At 41.1% G+C, this 13,105-nt stretch overlaps 1 protein-coding gene across 1 annotated transcript; it reads left to right on the forward strand.

The window, feature by feature from the left end:
• The first annotated feature begins 460 nt into the window (after positions 1–460).
• LOC307220260 (carboxymethylenebutenolidase homolog) lies at positions 461–9,554 on the forward strand. The gene is made up of 6 exons (XM_079984021.1): positions 461–645; positions 4,102–4,316; positions 5,378–5,485; positions 6,930–7,072; positions 8,212–8,303; positions 8,603–9,554. Exons 2-6 carry the CDS (start codon positions 4,102–4,104, stop codon positions 8,780–8,782), a joined length of 738 nt encoding a protein of 245 aa, XP_079840147.1. The 5' UTR covers positions 461–645; the 3' UTR covers positions 8,783–9,554.
• Positions 9,555–13,105: the final 3,551 nt, after the last annotated feature.

Below are 13,105 nucleotides of genomic sequence, written 5' to 3' on the forward strand. Positions count from 1 at the left end.
AACCCTATTAACAAAATGGCAACTTAAAAAATAAGCTATACTGTACATCAAATTGCAGCAAAGGTTATACGGTTAACAAATCAATGTGGCATTTATAATCTATAAAACAATATTAACATGAGCAGAATAGCAACTAAAAAAATAAGCTAAGCACTGTTAAGTTCATACACATGTTCACAACTAATGAGATAGAATAAAGTACTAGTGAGTAACTAGTAACTAGTGAGATAGAATAAAGTAGATTTTTTTTAACAGCAAAAACAGCAGAGCTGTGGCAAGATGTTGTTTTTTACGTTTCGTGTGCACAGTTGAATGGGTTAGGGATAAATAAGGAAACAGAGAAGACTACTGTATGCTAAAGAAGCACGATTGGAAGATCAGAGGAGGAGGAGTTCAAGTCTCCTCCCACTTCCTAGCTGGGTTATTCTGGGTCACCTCTGGTGCTGTTTTGTAATAAGCAAATTCTTTTTTCTTTCACATGAAGGCTGCAGCAGGCCCACTCAGGGAAGCTGTGTGGGAGAAGCCGCAGCACCCGTTAGCAGACAAGCTGATTTCTTTTCCCTTTCAAAAATCTTCCACAGCTTTGGGAAATAACCCTTTCTAACCTCCCAGAAGAAAAGAAAACGGAGAACTTTGGAATTCCAGGTACGTAAGAGTCCCAGCGTGATATGCCAAAGTGTTTTCTGCAGGAAGTTGAGTGGGAGGGAGGCAGAGATGCCTCCATGAGTATATGGTGCCTTGATAAAAATAACTGACGGCAACAGCTTGCTCATCGGTTCTCCTGCACTTTTAGTAAGGTTCGATTTACCCACATCTATTTCAAAATGTGTAGTGCTATTGGCAGAGGGACACAGCGCCAGTTCCAGGATTTTGGCAACCCACGGACTTGGAATTTTCAATGAGCTTCCTTAACTGTAAAAAAGGCAAGCATGGAAGCCATGCATTATCTCACATAAAAAGGTAAAGGGAGTCCTGACCATTAGGTCCAGTCGTGGCCACCTCTGGGGTTGCGGTGCTCATCTCGCTTTATTGGCCGAGGGAGCCGGCGTACAGCTTCCAGGTCATGTGGCCAGCATGACTAAGCCGCTTCTGGCAAAACCAGAGCAGCACACGGAAATGCCGTTTACCTTCCCGCTGGAGCGGTACCTATTTATCTACTTGCACTTTGATGTGCTTTCGAACTGCTAGGTTGGCAGGAGCAGGGACCGAGCAACAGGAGCTCATCCCATCGCAGGGATTCGAACCGCCGACCTTCTGATCAGAAAGCCCTAGGCTCTGTGGTTTAACCCACAGCGCCACCCGCGTCCCTTATTATCTAACATAGATCCTGACATTTCTGCAAAGCGAAAATTATATCACTGTTGAGGTGGAGCAAATGCACAGACTTGCCACCCTCTGGAGCTAGATCTGGACTGTACCCCCTGCCCTGGCCCCAGACTTAACTTGTGGCCACACGATGAAGCATTCTGTAATAATAAGAGTAGCTGGGGGCTTTTACAACAGCATCTGACGCACCATCTTTCCCAGCTAGGGGTCCCATTTTCCTCATTGCATGTCGGTACTACCCATTTTAAGGTTGGTGGAAGGGCTCCAGTATACTTCCCAAAATCAATGTGCAAACACATGGGTAGGCAAACTAAGGCCCGGGGGCCGAATCTGGCCCAATCGCCTATTCTAAATCTGGCCCACAGACGGTCTGGGAATCAGCGTGTTTTTACATGAGTAGAATGTGTGATTTTATTTAAAATGCATCTCTGGGTTATTTGTGGGGCATAGGAATGCGTTCATTTTTTTCCTTCATAGTCCGGCCTCCCACAAGGTCTGAGGGACAGTGGACCAGCACACTGCTGAAAAAGTTTGCTGCCCCCTGTGCAAAGACATAAAGAATTCTGAACACTATGGAGAAACCCCAAGAAATGTTGTTTGGTGACTGTTAACTGTGTGAGAAAATACCATGTCTGCAAAGAGATTAAATTTATCACAAGGACATCATGGGACCAGCACAAACAAGATACTGGGTTATTCATTAACTACTGTTCCATTGTTGCCATGAACAAACTGCAAAGATAAATAATTCGATTCTGCGCTTTAGCCTCTCTGACTTCTTTAACACACACACACACACACACACACAAAACACACAGACAGCGTGGTACCTCTGGTTGCGAACGAGATCTGTTCCGGAGGCCCGTTTGCAACATGAAAAGAACGCAACCTGCAGCAGCGCGTCTGCGCATGTGCGGGTTGTGATTCGCCACTTCTGTGCATGCGCGTGGCGTCATTTTGCGCTTCTGTGCATGTGTGAGTGGCGAAACCCGGAAGTAACCCTTTCTGGTACTTCCGGGTCGCTGCGGGACGTAACCTGAAAGAACGTAACATGAAGCGGATGTAACATGAGGTATTACTGTATTTACTTTCACGTAACAGTTACACAATTACAGAAAATCAAAATGAAAAATGAAACAACTACCATCAGAGAGTCATCCCCAAATACACCAACAGAGCTTTGCTGAAGTGTATATGCTAAAACCATCACATTCTTAACATTAAATGATGCATAGGAACATCCATTGTTGGCCACAAAGAAAAAGATAGATTGCATCAGCAGCCATTCTGGTATGCAGGGTTTTATACAAAGGCATGAGGAAAGGAGAAAAAAATAGTGATTAAAATATGTGCTTCATGAATGCCAAACTGCGCTAAAGACCATAGGCACTGTTCTACCATATGCCTCATGGTTTGCATAATCAATAAAGTCATCCCAGATTGCATAACAGTTGTCATGTTTCCCCTGGCCTCTTGCTACCTTTGGTATGATTTAGGCTGTAAGTACTTGGCAGTAACCCCCACTGAATTCAGCAGTACATTTCTCCAATCTTAGGATTGCCACTCACTTTATGCACATTGGTAGGTCTTCCAGTCACATTTTCACCCTCCTTCCTTGCATTTCTACCCAAACCTGTGTGGAAAAACAGGTCCTAAATTCAAACTATATTAATTGACTCCAATGAGCATATGGATAGTGACCAAAAAGCCAGAACCACACCAAAAGAAAGTGAATTAGAAATTTATCTACAAACAAGTGACAAATGGTGAAAAATAATAAATATGCATTTAAAATAGTAATTGATATAGAAGTAATATAATTATATAACACGAATTACATGAATAAATGAAACCATTACAAATCTATTATAAGCACTAGATAGAAAAATATAAAGCTATTTGCATTAGCTGCGTAAGGTATATAAGAAAGCAATTATTTTCCTAGCATCCTCCCTCCAGTCCAGGTAATTAAAGAGCAAAAGTACCAAGGAAAAAATCATGGTATGATATTTTTTTTTTCTGCATAATTTTTATTGTTTTTTAAATCATAACAAACAAGAAAGTAAAACAATTTACGCCTTGTTATCACAGATTTCTTTCTATAAGACTTCCTTCAGCTTCCCCTGAAATCATCCATACCCTAATTTAACTGAGGTTTCCATTGGAAGATTCCTGAGCAAAAACAACCCATTAGGATTAGAAAGAGAAAAAAAGGGGGAAAAGAAACAAGCCTAAGAAAAATCTAGGATTTTGTGTGTGTGTTAGGAAGAATGATTCATGTGTTCAAGGATGTTTTTCTGCTCCTCCAGCCTTTGACTTAGGCATATGATCATCACCATGGCTTCCTGAAACCAAACTTTGGTTCATACAATAAGTGGAACTGTTCCTTCCATATAGGACCCCAGAACCCAGATAATATGTTTGAAGAAGACCTAATTAACAAAGGTTGCAAGAGACAACAAAGGGAAAGGGGAGATGGGGGAAGCCTCATTCCATTCACAGAAAGAGCTTTAAGGTGCAAGCCACTAGGATTTCTTTAAGAAAATCATTGTGCCACTTATGATGGCCCTAGTTAAAAATCAGCAATTCCTCTAGGATTCCGTGAGTTGATCTTTTGAGAATTTTGATGTATCTGATATGTTTTTATCTGACTCTATGTGTCACAGAGCACTCGTGCAGACTCCAGCAACCACCTGCAGCAACTGTAGAGTATACAGACTTATTTCTATTAAACTTTAGTTACATTAACCTTTATGCATCTTTAAAACTTTACAGATGGCTAATGAAGAAAAACCATGTCCATGTGATATTGGAGACAAATTTGAATATGAAGGGCATGGGCAAGAAATTTCTGTTGGGCACATCAAGGCTTACATCAACAAGCCCTCCCACAGCACAGACAAAGCTGTGATTGTGATTCATGACATTTTTGGATGGCAGCTACCAAACACCAGATACATAGCAGATATGCTCGCATCCCATGGATATACGTGAGAAATTGTCTCTATTTTTCTTAGTCTTATCTCTTTCAGTTGACATATTTCTGCATTATGAATTGTGAATGCAAAGTGCAAGCTGATGTAGTTATTCAAAAATACTTTGCTTGGCTAAACTTTTTACCTTTAGCTGAAGTAGTAAATGTGTATTATTTATATCCAAGCCACTCTGGGCAGCTTACAGAATATATATAAAACATAATAAAGCACCAAACATAAAAAACTTCCCGATAACAGGGCTGCCTTCAGAGGTCTTCTAAAAGTTATGTAGTTCTTAATCTCCTTAACATCTGAAGGGAGGGCGTTCCACAGGGAGGGCGCCACTACTGAGAAGGCCCTCTGCCTTCTGAGAAGGCTCTCTGTCCTATTCTGATTAATAGTATATGTTGGAGACCCACAAGAAATTGCAAGGGGAGCAAGTGAGAATACACATTGGGCCACCCTGATTTACACATATAAACAACCTGAAACCTATAATGGAAGAGTTCGCAGCAGCAGCAGCACCACAAAAGGCACCAGCTTCTCTTGCTTTGCAGGACACATTGCAGTTTTTCCCTGCTTTCTGGTTACATCACTCTGTTTCTCTTAAATTATACCCTCCAACATTAAAAAAACTTCCCTATACAGGGCTGCCTTCAGGTGCCTTCTAAAAATCAGATAGTTGTTTATTTCCTTGACATCTGGTGGCATGGTGTTCCACAGGGCGGGTGCCACTACCGAGAAGGCCTTCTGCCTGATTCCCTGTAATTTCACTTCTCGCAATGAGGGAACAACCAAAAGGCCCTCAGAGCTAGATCTCAGTGTCCAGACTGGACAATAGAGAGGGAGATGCTCCTTCAGGTATACAAGGCCGAGGCTGTTTCGGGATTTAAAGGTCTATACCAACATGTTGAATTGTGCTCAGAAACGTGCTGGGAGCCAGTGTAGATCCTTTGGGACCAGTGTTATATGGGCCCAGTGGCTGTTCCCAGTCTAGCTGTCATATTCTGGATTAGTTGTATTTATACCAGTGCTGTGATATTTGAAGAATGAACTTAAATTTATTTTCTATGCAGAGCAATTTGTCCAGACTTTTATAAGGGACAAGAACCTTGGAAGCTATCTAATGATTGGTCTGCATTTGATGACTGGCTAAAAACACGAGATTCCAAGAATATCAACAAGTAAGGGTTTAAGTTAATTTCTTTTTTTCATTAAAAAATGTTGAGGGGTACTCTCATTTTCCAACTCATATTGAAATACTGCCCCTCAATGAGGCCAAACTTAGATTCACAAAATGTTTAGGGGTATGTATACCCCCATGTACCCCCAGAAAAAAAACACTGCTTCCTGCTGTGGATTTTTGAGGCTGATGGTATGACTGATCAGATTAAACTGTACATGTGGAGAGAGGATTTGCAGATTCAAACTATGTTCGGTTTGAACATCTCCCTCTGATAAAACTGTTCAGCACCATTGGCTATATTATCATTTATGGTGGGAATGTAAATTAGGGCAAGATTTTTTGGGTTTTAGCGCTAAGATTATTTACTTGGAGCTTGTTATTATTTTACCCATATGCAACTGTACTCATTATTTTATTCTTTATCCGCTTTTAATTCTCATCTGTTCTCATAACAGTTTTCTCTGTTTTATATACATTATAAAATGAAATTTTAAAATTTATGCAAAAAAACATTGGCCGTGGAATTATCCTCTACCAACCTCTTGGGTTGAGAGTTTTTAAAGGGCACTAATCTGTGGTTGAAGACAGGAGTGCCTGGCGTGCTCTGGTCCATGGGGTCACGACATGACTAAATGACTAAACAACAACAAATCTGTGGTTGTTTTCCCATGTTCATTGGCCTGCAAAGGTGCCACAACGTTGCACCATCTCCCATGCTGTTTTGCATCTTCACAAAACCACTGGGTGGGATCATCTGTAGATTTGAAATAAAAGTATAGCACCCAGCTTTGTCTTTCCATTCCATCAAATCATTGAATGGCAGTTGGATCCTGAGCTACACAGCTGGATTCTGAAATGATACTTTTTTCAAGTGATCGTGAGAACTTACGGGGTACGGCGATTGCCGGAGTTTTGTTTCTTTTGGATGAAGAGAGAGTTCTAAAGTCCTAAAGGAGCTTTGCAATATCTGACTTCATTAAAAAAAATATTGACTGTAGGTGGAGACCAAGAGTTTAAACATTACAAAAAGCAGATGTCGAAAGAAGCACCCTCCACACATACCAAAAAAAAGAGCTTTCAACAGAGCAAAGCTTACCCTTTGCCACTTTCTCTGTTCCATTAAAAAACTGCAGTTTCCCTCACAAAGAGGATAAGGAAGAAACAAATGCCTTTTTCCAATATTATTCTCACTTTCTAAATGTGTCTCCGGCCATTTTTTAAGCCTGTGGGCAAATTAACTATAATTTCCCTAACAAAAGACTTTACTGGCAAATTTGCCACTAGTTACAAAGGAAGTTTGCAGCAGCCCTTTGGCCCCATTAAGCCTTTCTTGTTTTTGTTTATACCCTTAAATTCTCAACATTGTGCAAATTTGTGAGGGCTCCTTGTAAGGGTGTCTTTTCACTGGTGCCTTTTTGTTCACTTATATTTCTGTGCTTTAGGGAAACGGATGTTGTCTTGCAGTATCTGAAGGAACAATGTAATGCAAAGAAGATAGGTGTCATTGGATTTTGTTGGGGTGGAGCTGCAGTACATCATCTGATGTTGAAATATTCTATCTTTAAGGCGGGCGTATCCCTCTATGGTATGTGTAGCTACAATAAGAATACTGTATTGATATCACTGTGTGCGTTAGAAATAATGGCCAGAATATGCTTTTCTTTGCAGCACAATGTTTTTGACACTTGCACCAGGTTTTAGAAAATATATCCCTGTTATACTTTGCACAGAAGCTGTTCACATGCAACTCGTATCACCTAATCTGTACTTCCTCATTTGAAATAGTTATGCCTGGTTTTTCATCACCACTCTAAACTTATTCTAGGCTAGCTCAGTGATTCCTTTTTTCCTTTCACTCCACCCTAAAGCAAATCTTTTAGAAGGAGGTTTTATTGGAATATAGCTGCCAGAACAATTAACCACAGACCTCTGATTATTATAAGATCCTATTATTTTTCTCTGAAATTACATTCATTCAGTACCTGAAAGGCACCAGAAATCATTTTTGTCTTTTCTTTTGCTCCATATGTGCTGTTAAATGACTGGAATTTTAAGCTATTTTAATCATTCTGAGGATCCCAAGAGATATTTTGGGCATATCCAAGAGCCTGTTTGCTTGGATGAACCTTCTGTGTTTAGAGGCAGCACGCCGCTGAATAACAATTGCATGGGAGCAACAATCAAAGATGGATATTACTTCCATGTTCTGCAGATGAGCTTTCCAGAGGCACCTGACTGGCTACCTTAAAAAACCAGAATGTTGAACCAGATAGGCTGTTGTTTGATTCAATAGGACTTTCCTTTAATGGACACTCGTCCATTAGAGCATGTGTCAATATTAGGAGCCTATTATTTTGTATAGCTCACCACATATAAACTGGTGCTTAATGTCAGGCTTTGCATGAACACCAGTATGAAAGGATACATTTTACTAACTTAACCAGATCAAAATATTTCATGGGATGTTGACTTGAAATTTACCTGCAAGTCAAACTTGTCAACATCAATATGAGTTTTACCAGTCCTTTCGCTCTTCAAGTCCTTGTCTATATGGGATTCACTTTAAGGAGACAAATATGCCATTGCTCATCCCTGATTTTGAACCTTTGGCAAAATAAAAATATATGAAAGGATTTGCATGCAAAATGTTTAATATTGCACTCTTACTGAAAGTGTTTGGCGTGCTTCATTTTAATGTAACTTTTATTGTTGAATGCATTCTAGGAGTGATCAAATTTACAGAGGACAGTTGCAACCTGATGAACCCCACCTTTTTCATTTTTGCAGAGAAAGATGAAGTAATTCCTCTTGACCAAGTAAGGCATTATTTCAAAAACTGAGTTCCTGAATCAGGAGCAATGTTCCTGGTGTATAAATTTTGCTGAAGAAAATGCTTTTTTGGGGGTGGGGAATGGCTTACAATTATCTGAAATCCAGAGTATGCTGGCTATTCTGGCTGGCTGAGTTGATATTTCTCTTGGAGATCTGAAGGTCATATATTTATACCATTTTTTTTTGTCTCTGTTCCAAGATGTGACAAGTGAACTCTGGCAATCTCATAAAGAAAGAAATTATTTCAGTACCAGTAATGTGAGGGTATATTTTTTTGTTGCAGGTCACTGCCCTTGAACAGAAGCTGAAACAGCAATGCAAAGTTGAGCATGAAGTGAAAATATATCCCGGACAAACTCATGGTTTTGTACATCGTAAAAGGGAAGATATTAACCCTCAAGACAGACCTTACATTGAAGAAGCAAGGAAGGACATGCTGAATTGGCTGAGTAGATACATCTAACTGTCTATTCTCCAAAAACGCATCATGGAAAAATTAGTGACAAGGATATGCTTTTAAAATTTCCAGAAGGAAACATTTGTAACATTTAACATTAAAATATACCACAGACTTAATCTATTTGCCCCAAAACATCCTTCCTCAGGCACACAAATGCGCAGACAGACCCACCTGCTGGTGGTGATAGCAACAGCTACCTGACTTTGCTCCATTCAGCAACCTGTGCCTGAGCAGTTCACTACTCACTAATCCTCTCCCCTAGGCACTAGGGTGCTCAGGTGGGTTTCACCCAGCTGGTGAACCTCAGGGCAGGAGTAGACTTCAGTGTGTCTGCTGCACTACCCATCTCTCAGCCAGCCAAAGATGTACAACATTTCACCTGTTGTTTTGCCTCTTCCTAGTCCTGAGTCACCATCACCACTCAACCAAGCCATTGTAGATTTAGCTAGTTAGGGAGGTATCATGAATTGAGCTACTGCCACTGCTTACAAGTAGACCATGCCCAAGTAGAGTGAAAGTGTGTGAGAGACATACAGTAGCTATTGCAAATGGCAGGTCCTGGTCTTTCCCTACCAGAGTACAGTGCATTAACCACATACTCATGGGCAAAACCAATTGAATCAACCAATAAATAAAGTGACCAAGTAATTGGTTAGGGGCAGAAAAGCTGTTTTCTTTTCCTTGGTAACATAGTCCTGAAACATAAAGAAATAACGTTCGGTATAAATTTTCTATGCTGATTCCTCTATTCAATAAAGTTTTAAATTGAATTGCATCATATTTATATTCATTGGGTGCCTAAGGGAATATGTCCATTAGCTGTGGTTAGCAATTGGGGAGAAACTCAGTTCGGTACATATTTTCCTGCAAATTTATCTGATTTATGCTTCCCATAGCAAGATGTGAACCAAATTGCAGCTACCCTTAGAAATTTGCTTCTCCAGATTTTTGCAGTGCACTTCTGAATGAAGAATTGGGTGGCCATCTGTCATGGATGCTTTAGATGAGATTCCTGCATCGCAGGGGGGTGGACTAGATGATCCTTGGCTCCCTTCCAACTCTATGATTCTCCAGTCCGAAAAGGTGTACATGATGCATACATTAGGGGAAAATGTATATAAAGTGTACAGGCTGAGACCAATTCACATGGGGGTTCCATTCTCAGACCCCACACAAAACAGTGGAGCTTGCATAAGTGCACCCCATTCCGTTCGTCTCCATTCCACCCTCTTCTAGGTGCAAAAGGACCAGCACGTCAGTGATCGTGCATGATTTGGATATGCCTAAAATGGTCGCCACCTGTATATAAAAATGAATACAGTGGTACTTCAGGTTAAGAACTTAATTCGTTCTGGAGGTCCGTTCTTAATCTGAAACTGTTCTTAACCTGAAGCACCACTTTAGCTAATGGGGCCTCCTGCTGCCGCCGTGCCGCCGGAGCACGATTTCTGTTCTCATCCTGAAGCAAAGTTCTTAACCTGAAGCACTATTTCTGGGTTAGCGGAGTCTGTAACCTGAAGCGTATGTAACCCGTGGTACCACTGTATAAGTGAAAAGGAGCATTATATTAGCGGAACTTGTTTGAATAAATATATCTTAGACAAAATTGCATACAAAATATGTTTATTAGGATAAAAGTTCAAATGCTGATGAGTTTTCATGAAAACCTTCTTTAAAAAATGGTAGATATGCAAATGAATGGAGATATATGCAAATAAATATATTATTTTTTCTTTTGTTACTCAGTACTGTTATGTTGCAGTCTATATATATGATGCAGAAATGTGAAAAACAGAATTTAAAGCTATAAAAATGAAAACAGAAATTGATAGCTTTGCTCATCCTTAGCTGTGGTTAAGGAAGTTTGCACAAAAACCTCAGCACTACAAATATTGTGAGGTACGGCTGATGAATAAACTTCCCTAGGTACACTTCTTTGGAACGTGTTGAAACCATAGTTGGAGCCTTTTGTATAACTAGGAAAGATGTATTCTGGAAACTTGGTAGAGTAAGAGATAGTCCCTTTCCTGTTTTGATTTTTACAGGCCTCTGGCAATACTCATAATTTTGGAAAATCTGGCACTGTTTCCCTTCGTCTTTCTAATCTGTAGCCGACTCACTCTGCTAACTGCTACCTCACGGTACACCAGTTAAATGAATGTCTACAATTTACCTCAGGCTATCTGGTGGCAGGTGTGTGTGTGTGTGTGTGTTGTGTGAGGGAATCTGCGATTCAGCCATGAGCTAATCCAACAAGGAAAGTTTTATTTACACACACAAAAAAAGAAGTTGGTGAAATAAAGTTGTGTCAGGAGACATGTTCTTTCAGGTAGAACTAAATTACTTAAACTAAATACAAGGATGTCTCAGGCACAGCTTCTCTTTTTAACTCCCTTTACTCAAAATTAGTTGTTACACTTCAGTTTCTCTTACTCTTTTCTATGTCCTTACGTTTCATTTGGGCAGGTGCTTCAGGTTTTAACATGGTTTATTAATTGGGTTCGAGAACAGAGGGTTTCTAGAATAGGTGGTGAAATGCTTGACTCAGTTTCTGCTGCTTCACTCTCGTTCCTTTACTTCGTTATTACAGTGGACTTCTTTTGACACGGCACGGCTTCCTTCACAGCTTAATACCGTTCACGAGTGAGGAGTACTTTTTGTCAAGTTACCCACTCTCTTAGCAATCCCACCCCTGAGGTATTCGGATGAGTATATCAGACCCAGAGGATCTGGCATGGGAGTCTCCTTTACCTAGAAGAACTCTCGCCTCCTGACAGGAATTTGACCCAGGTAGCCTGTATTCCCACAGGTTCTACCTCTCCTCAGACTCAGCCCACTAAGATGGCGCAACAGCACTTTCCCCCCTGGCGCTGTTGGGCCTGCCCTCACTTAAATACAGTGATACCTTGGGTTAAGTACTTAATTCGTTCTGGAGGTCCATAACCTGAAACTGTTCTTAACCTGAAGCACCACTTTAGCTAATGGGGCCTCCTGCTGCTGCCACACCGCCAGAGCTGCCGCCGCGCTGCCGGAGCCCGATTTTTGTTCTTATCCTGAAGCAAAGTTCTTAACCTGAAGCTTAGTGGAGTGTGTAACCTGAAGCGTATGTAACCTGAAGCATATGTAACCCGAGGTACCACTGTATAGTGCACCCACCTCACAGAACACAAATTCCCACAAACTACCTCAGATTGTCTTGTGGGCGGACTTGTGTCAGGGAAAACTTAATAATTTGGAGTCTCGGGCAGGATTTGATCAAATAAACAATAAAGAGTTTTTTTTTAACAAAGGAAGTTTATGACACAAGTGGGTAAAACATAGATCATGATGTTTTTTCACTTCAGTGCTTTCTCAGTTGTTGCGCAGCTGTTACTGCTTAATACTTTTGTTCTTAACCAAGGTGGTACTTCCTGTCCGTTAGACAACCCTACTCCTGAGGTACTCCAAGTAACAGACCCAAGGGATCTTCTTTTTGTAGAATAATCTCTCCCCTCCTGACTGGAATGAGTCCTAAGTAGACTGTATCCTCACAGCTTCTACTTCTCCTGGCTCAGCCTCAGCCTCCCAGTTAATTACTGGCCTAATTACTCTGACAGGACACCACACACTGTCCTTCACACTAAGTCCAGAGTCTCCTTTCTCTAGCTTTTGATACATTCCTCAGAGTGGCTGTTCCTACCCAGAACCAACTCTCTCTCCTCTCGCTTCCTATCTCCCAATCTATTCTCCCAACCTCAATCCCAAGTACCCCCAAAACTATGAACTATCTCTCCAAATCCTCTCCTTTTCAACTACCCCTCCTGCTGGAACCCCAGCAAATTGTAAGCTGCCGTCCGCTAAACATTTGCTGGCAGGGAAAAAGAAAAAAACAAACTTTTCTGGCACACCCTCCAGTTAACTCTTTTCTGTATACCTTCCCCAGACACTCAACTTTCTATCTAAGCTGCAAGGCTCGTTCCTCTTGCTTATCAGTAGTCTCCTCAGCACGGATGTTCAACCCAAATCAGAACCAGTTCTCCCTCAGTCAAACTCCGTGTTCACCCCAATCTCCCACCTCAAATCATATCACTCTCCCTCAGAAACGGCTCCTTTTATTCTCCATCCCAAAGTGCTGCTCCATCCTGCTTGGTAGCCAAATCAGAGAGAGATTGCAGCACTCTGGCGGAGTTTCTGAGGGACTAGCGTCTGCTGTCCGCGTCACGGACCTTTGGGGCTGAGTTAGCCGAGTATTTCTGAGCTGGCCAAATGGTCCTTGCTTGATCTGGGTACAGTGGTACCTCTGCTTACGTACTTAATTCGTTCCGGAGGTCCGTTCTTAACCTGAAA

This window comes from Podarcis cretensis, assembly GCF_951804945.1.
Source record: "Podarcis cretensis genome assembly, chromosome: 7".
NCBI lineage: Eukaryota > Metazoa > Chordata > Lepidosauria > Squamata > Lacertidae > Podarcis > Podarcis cretensis.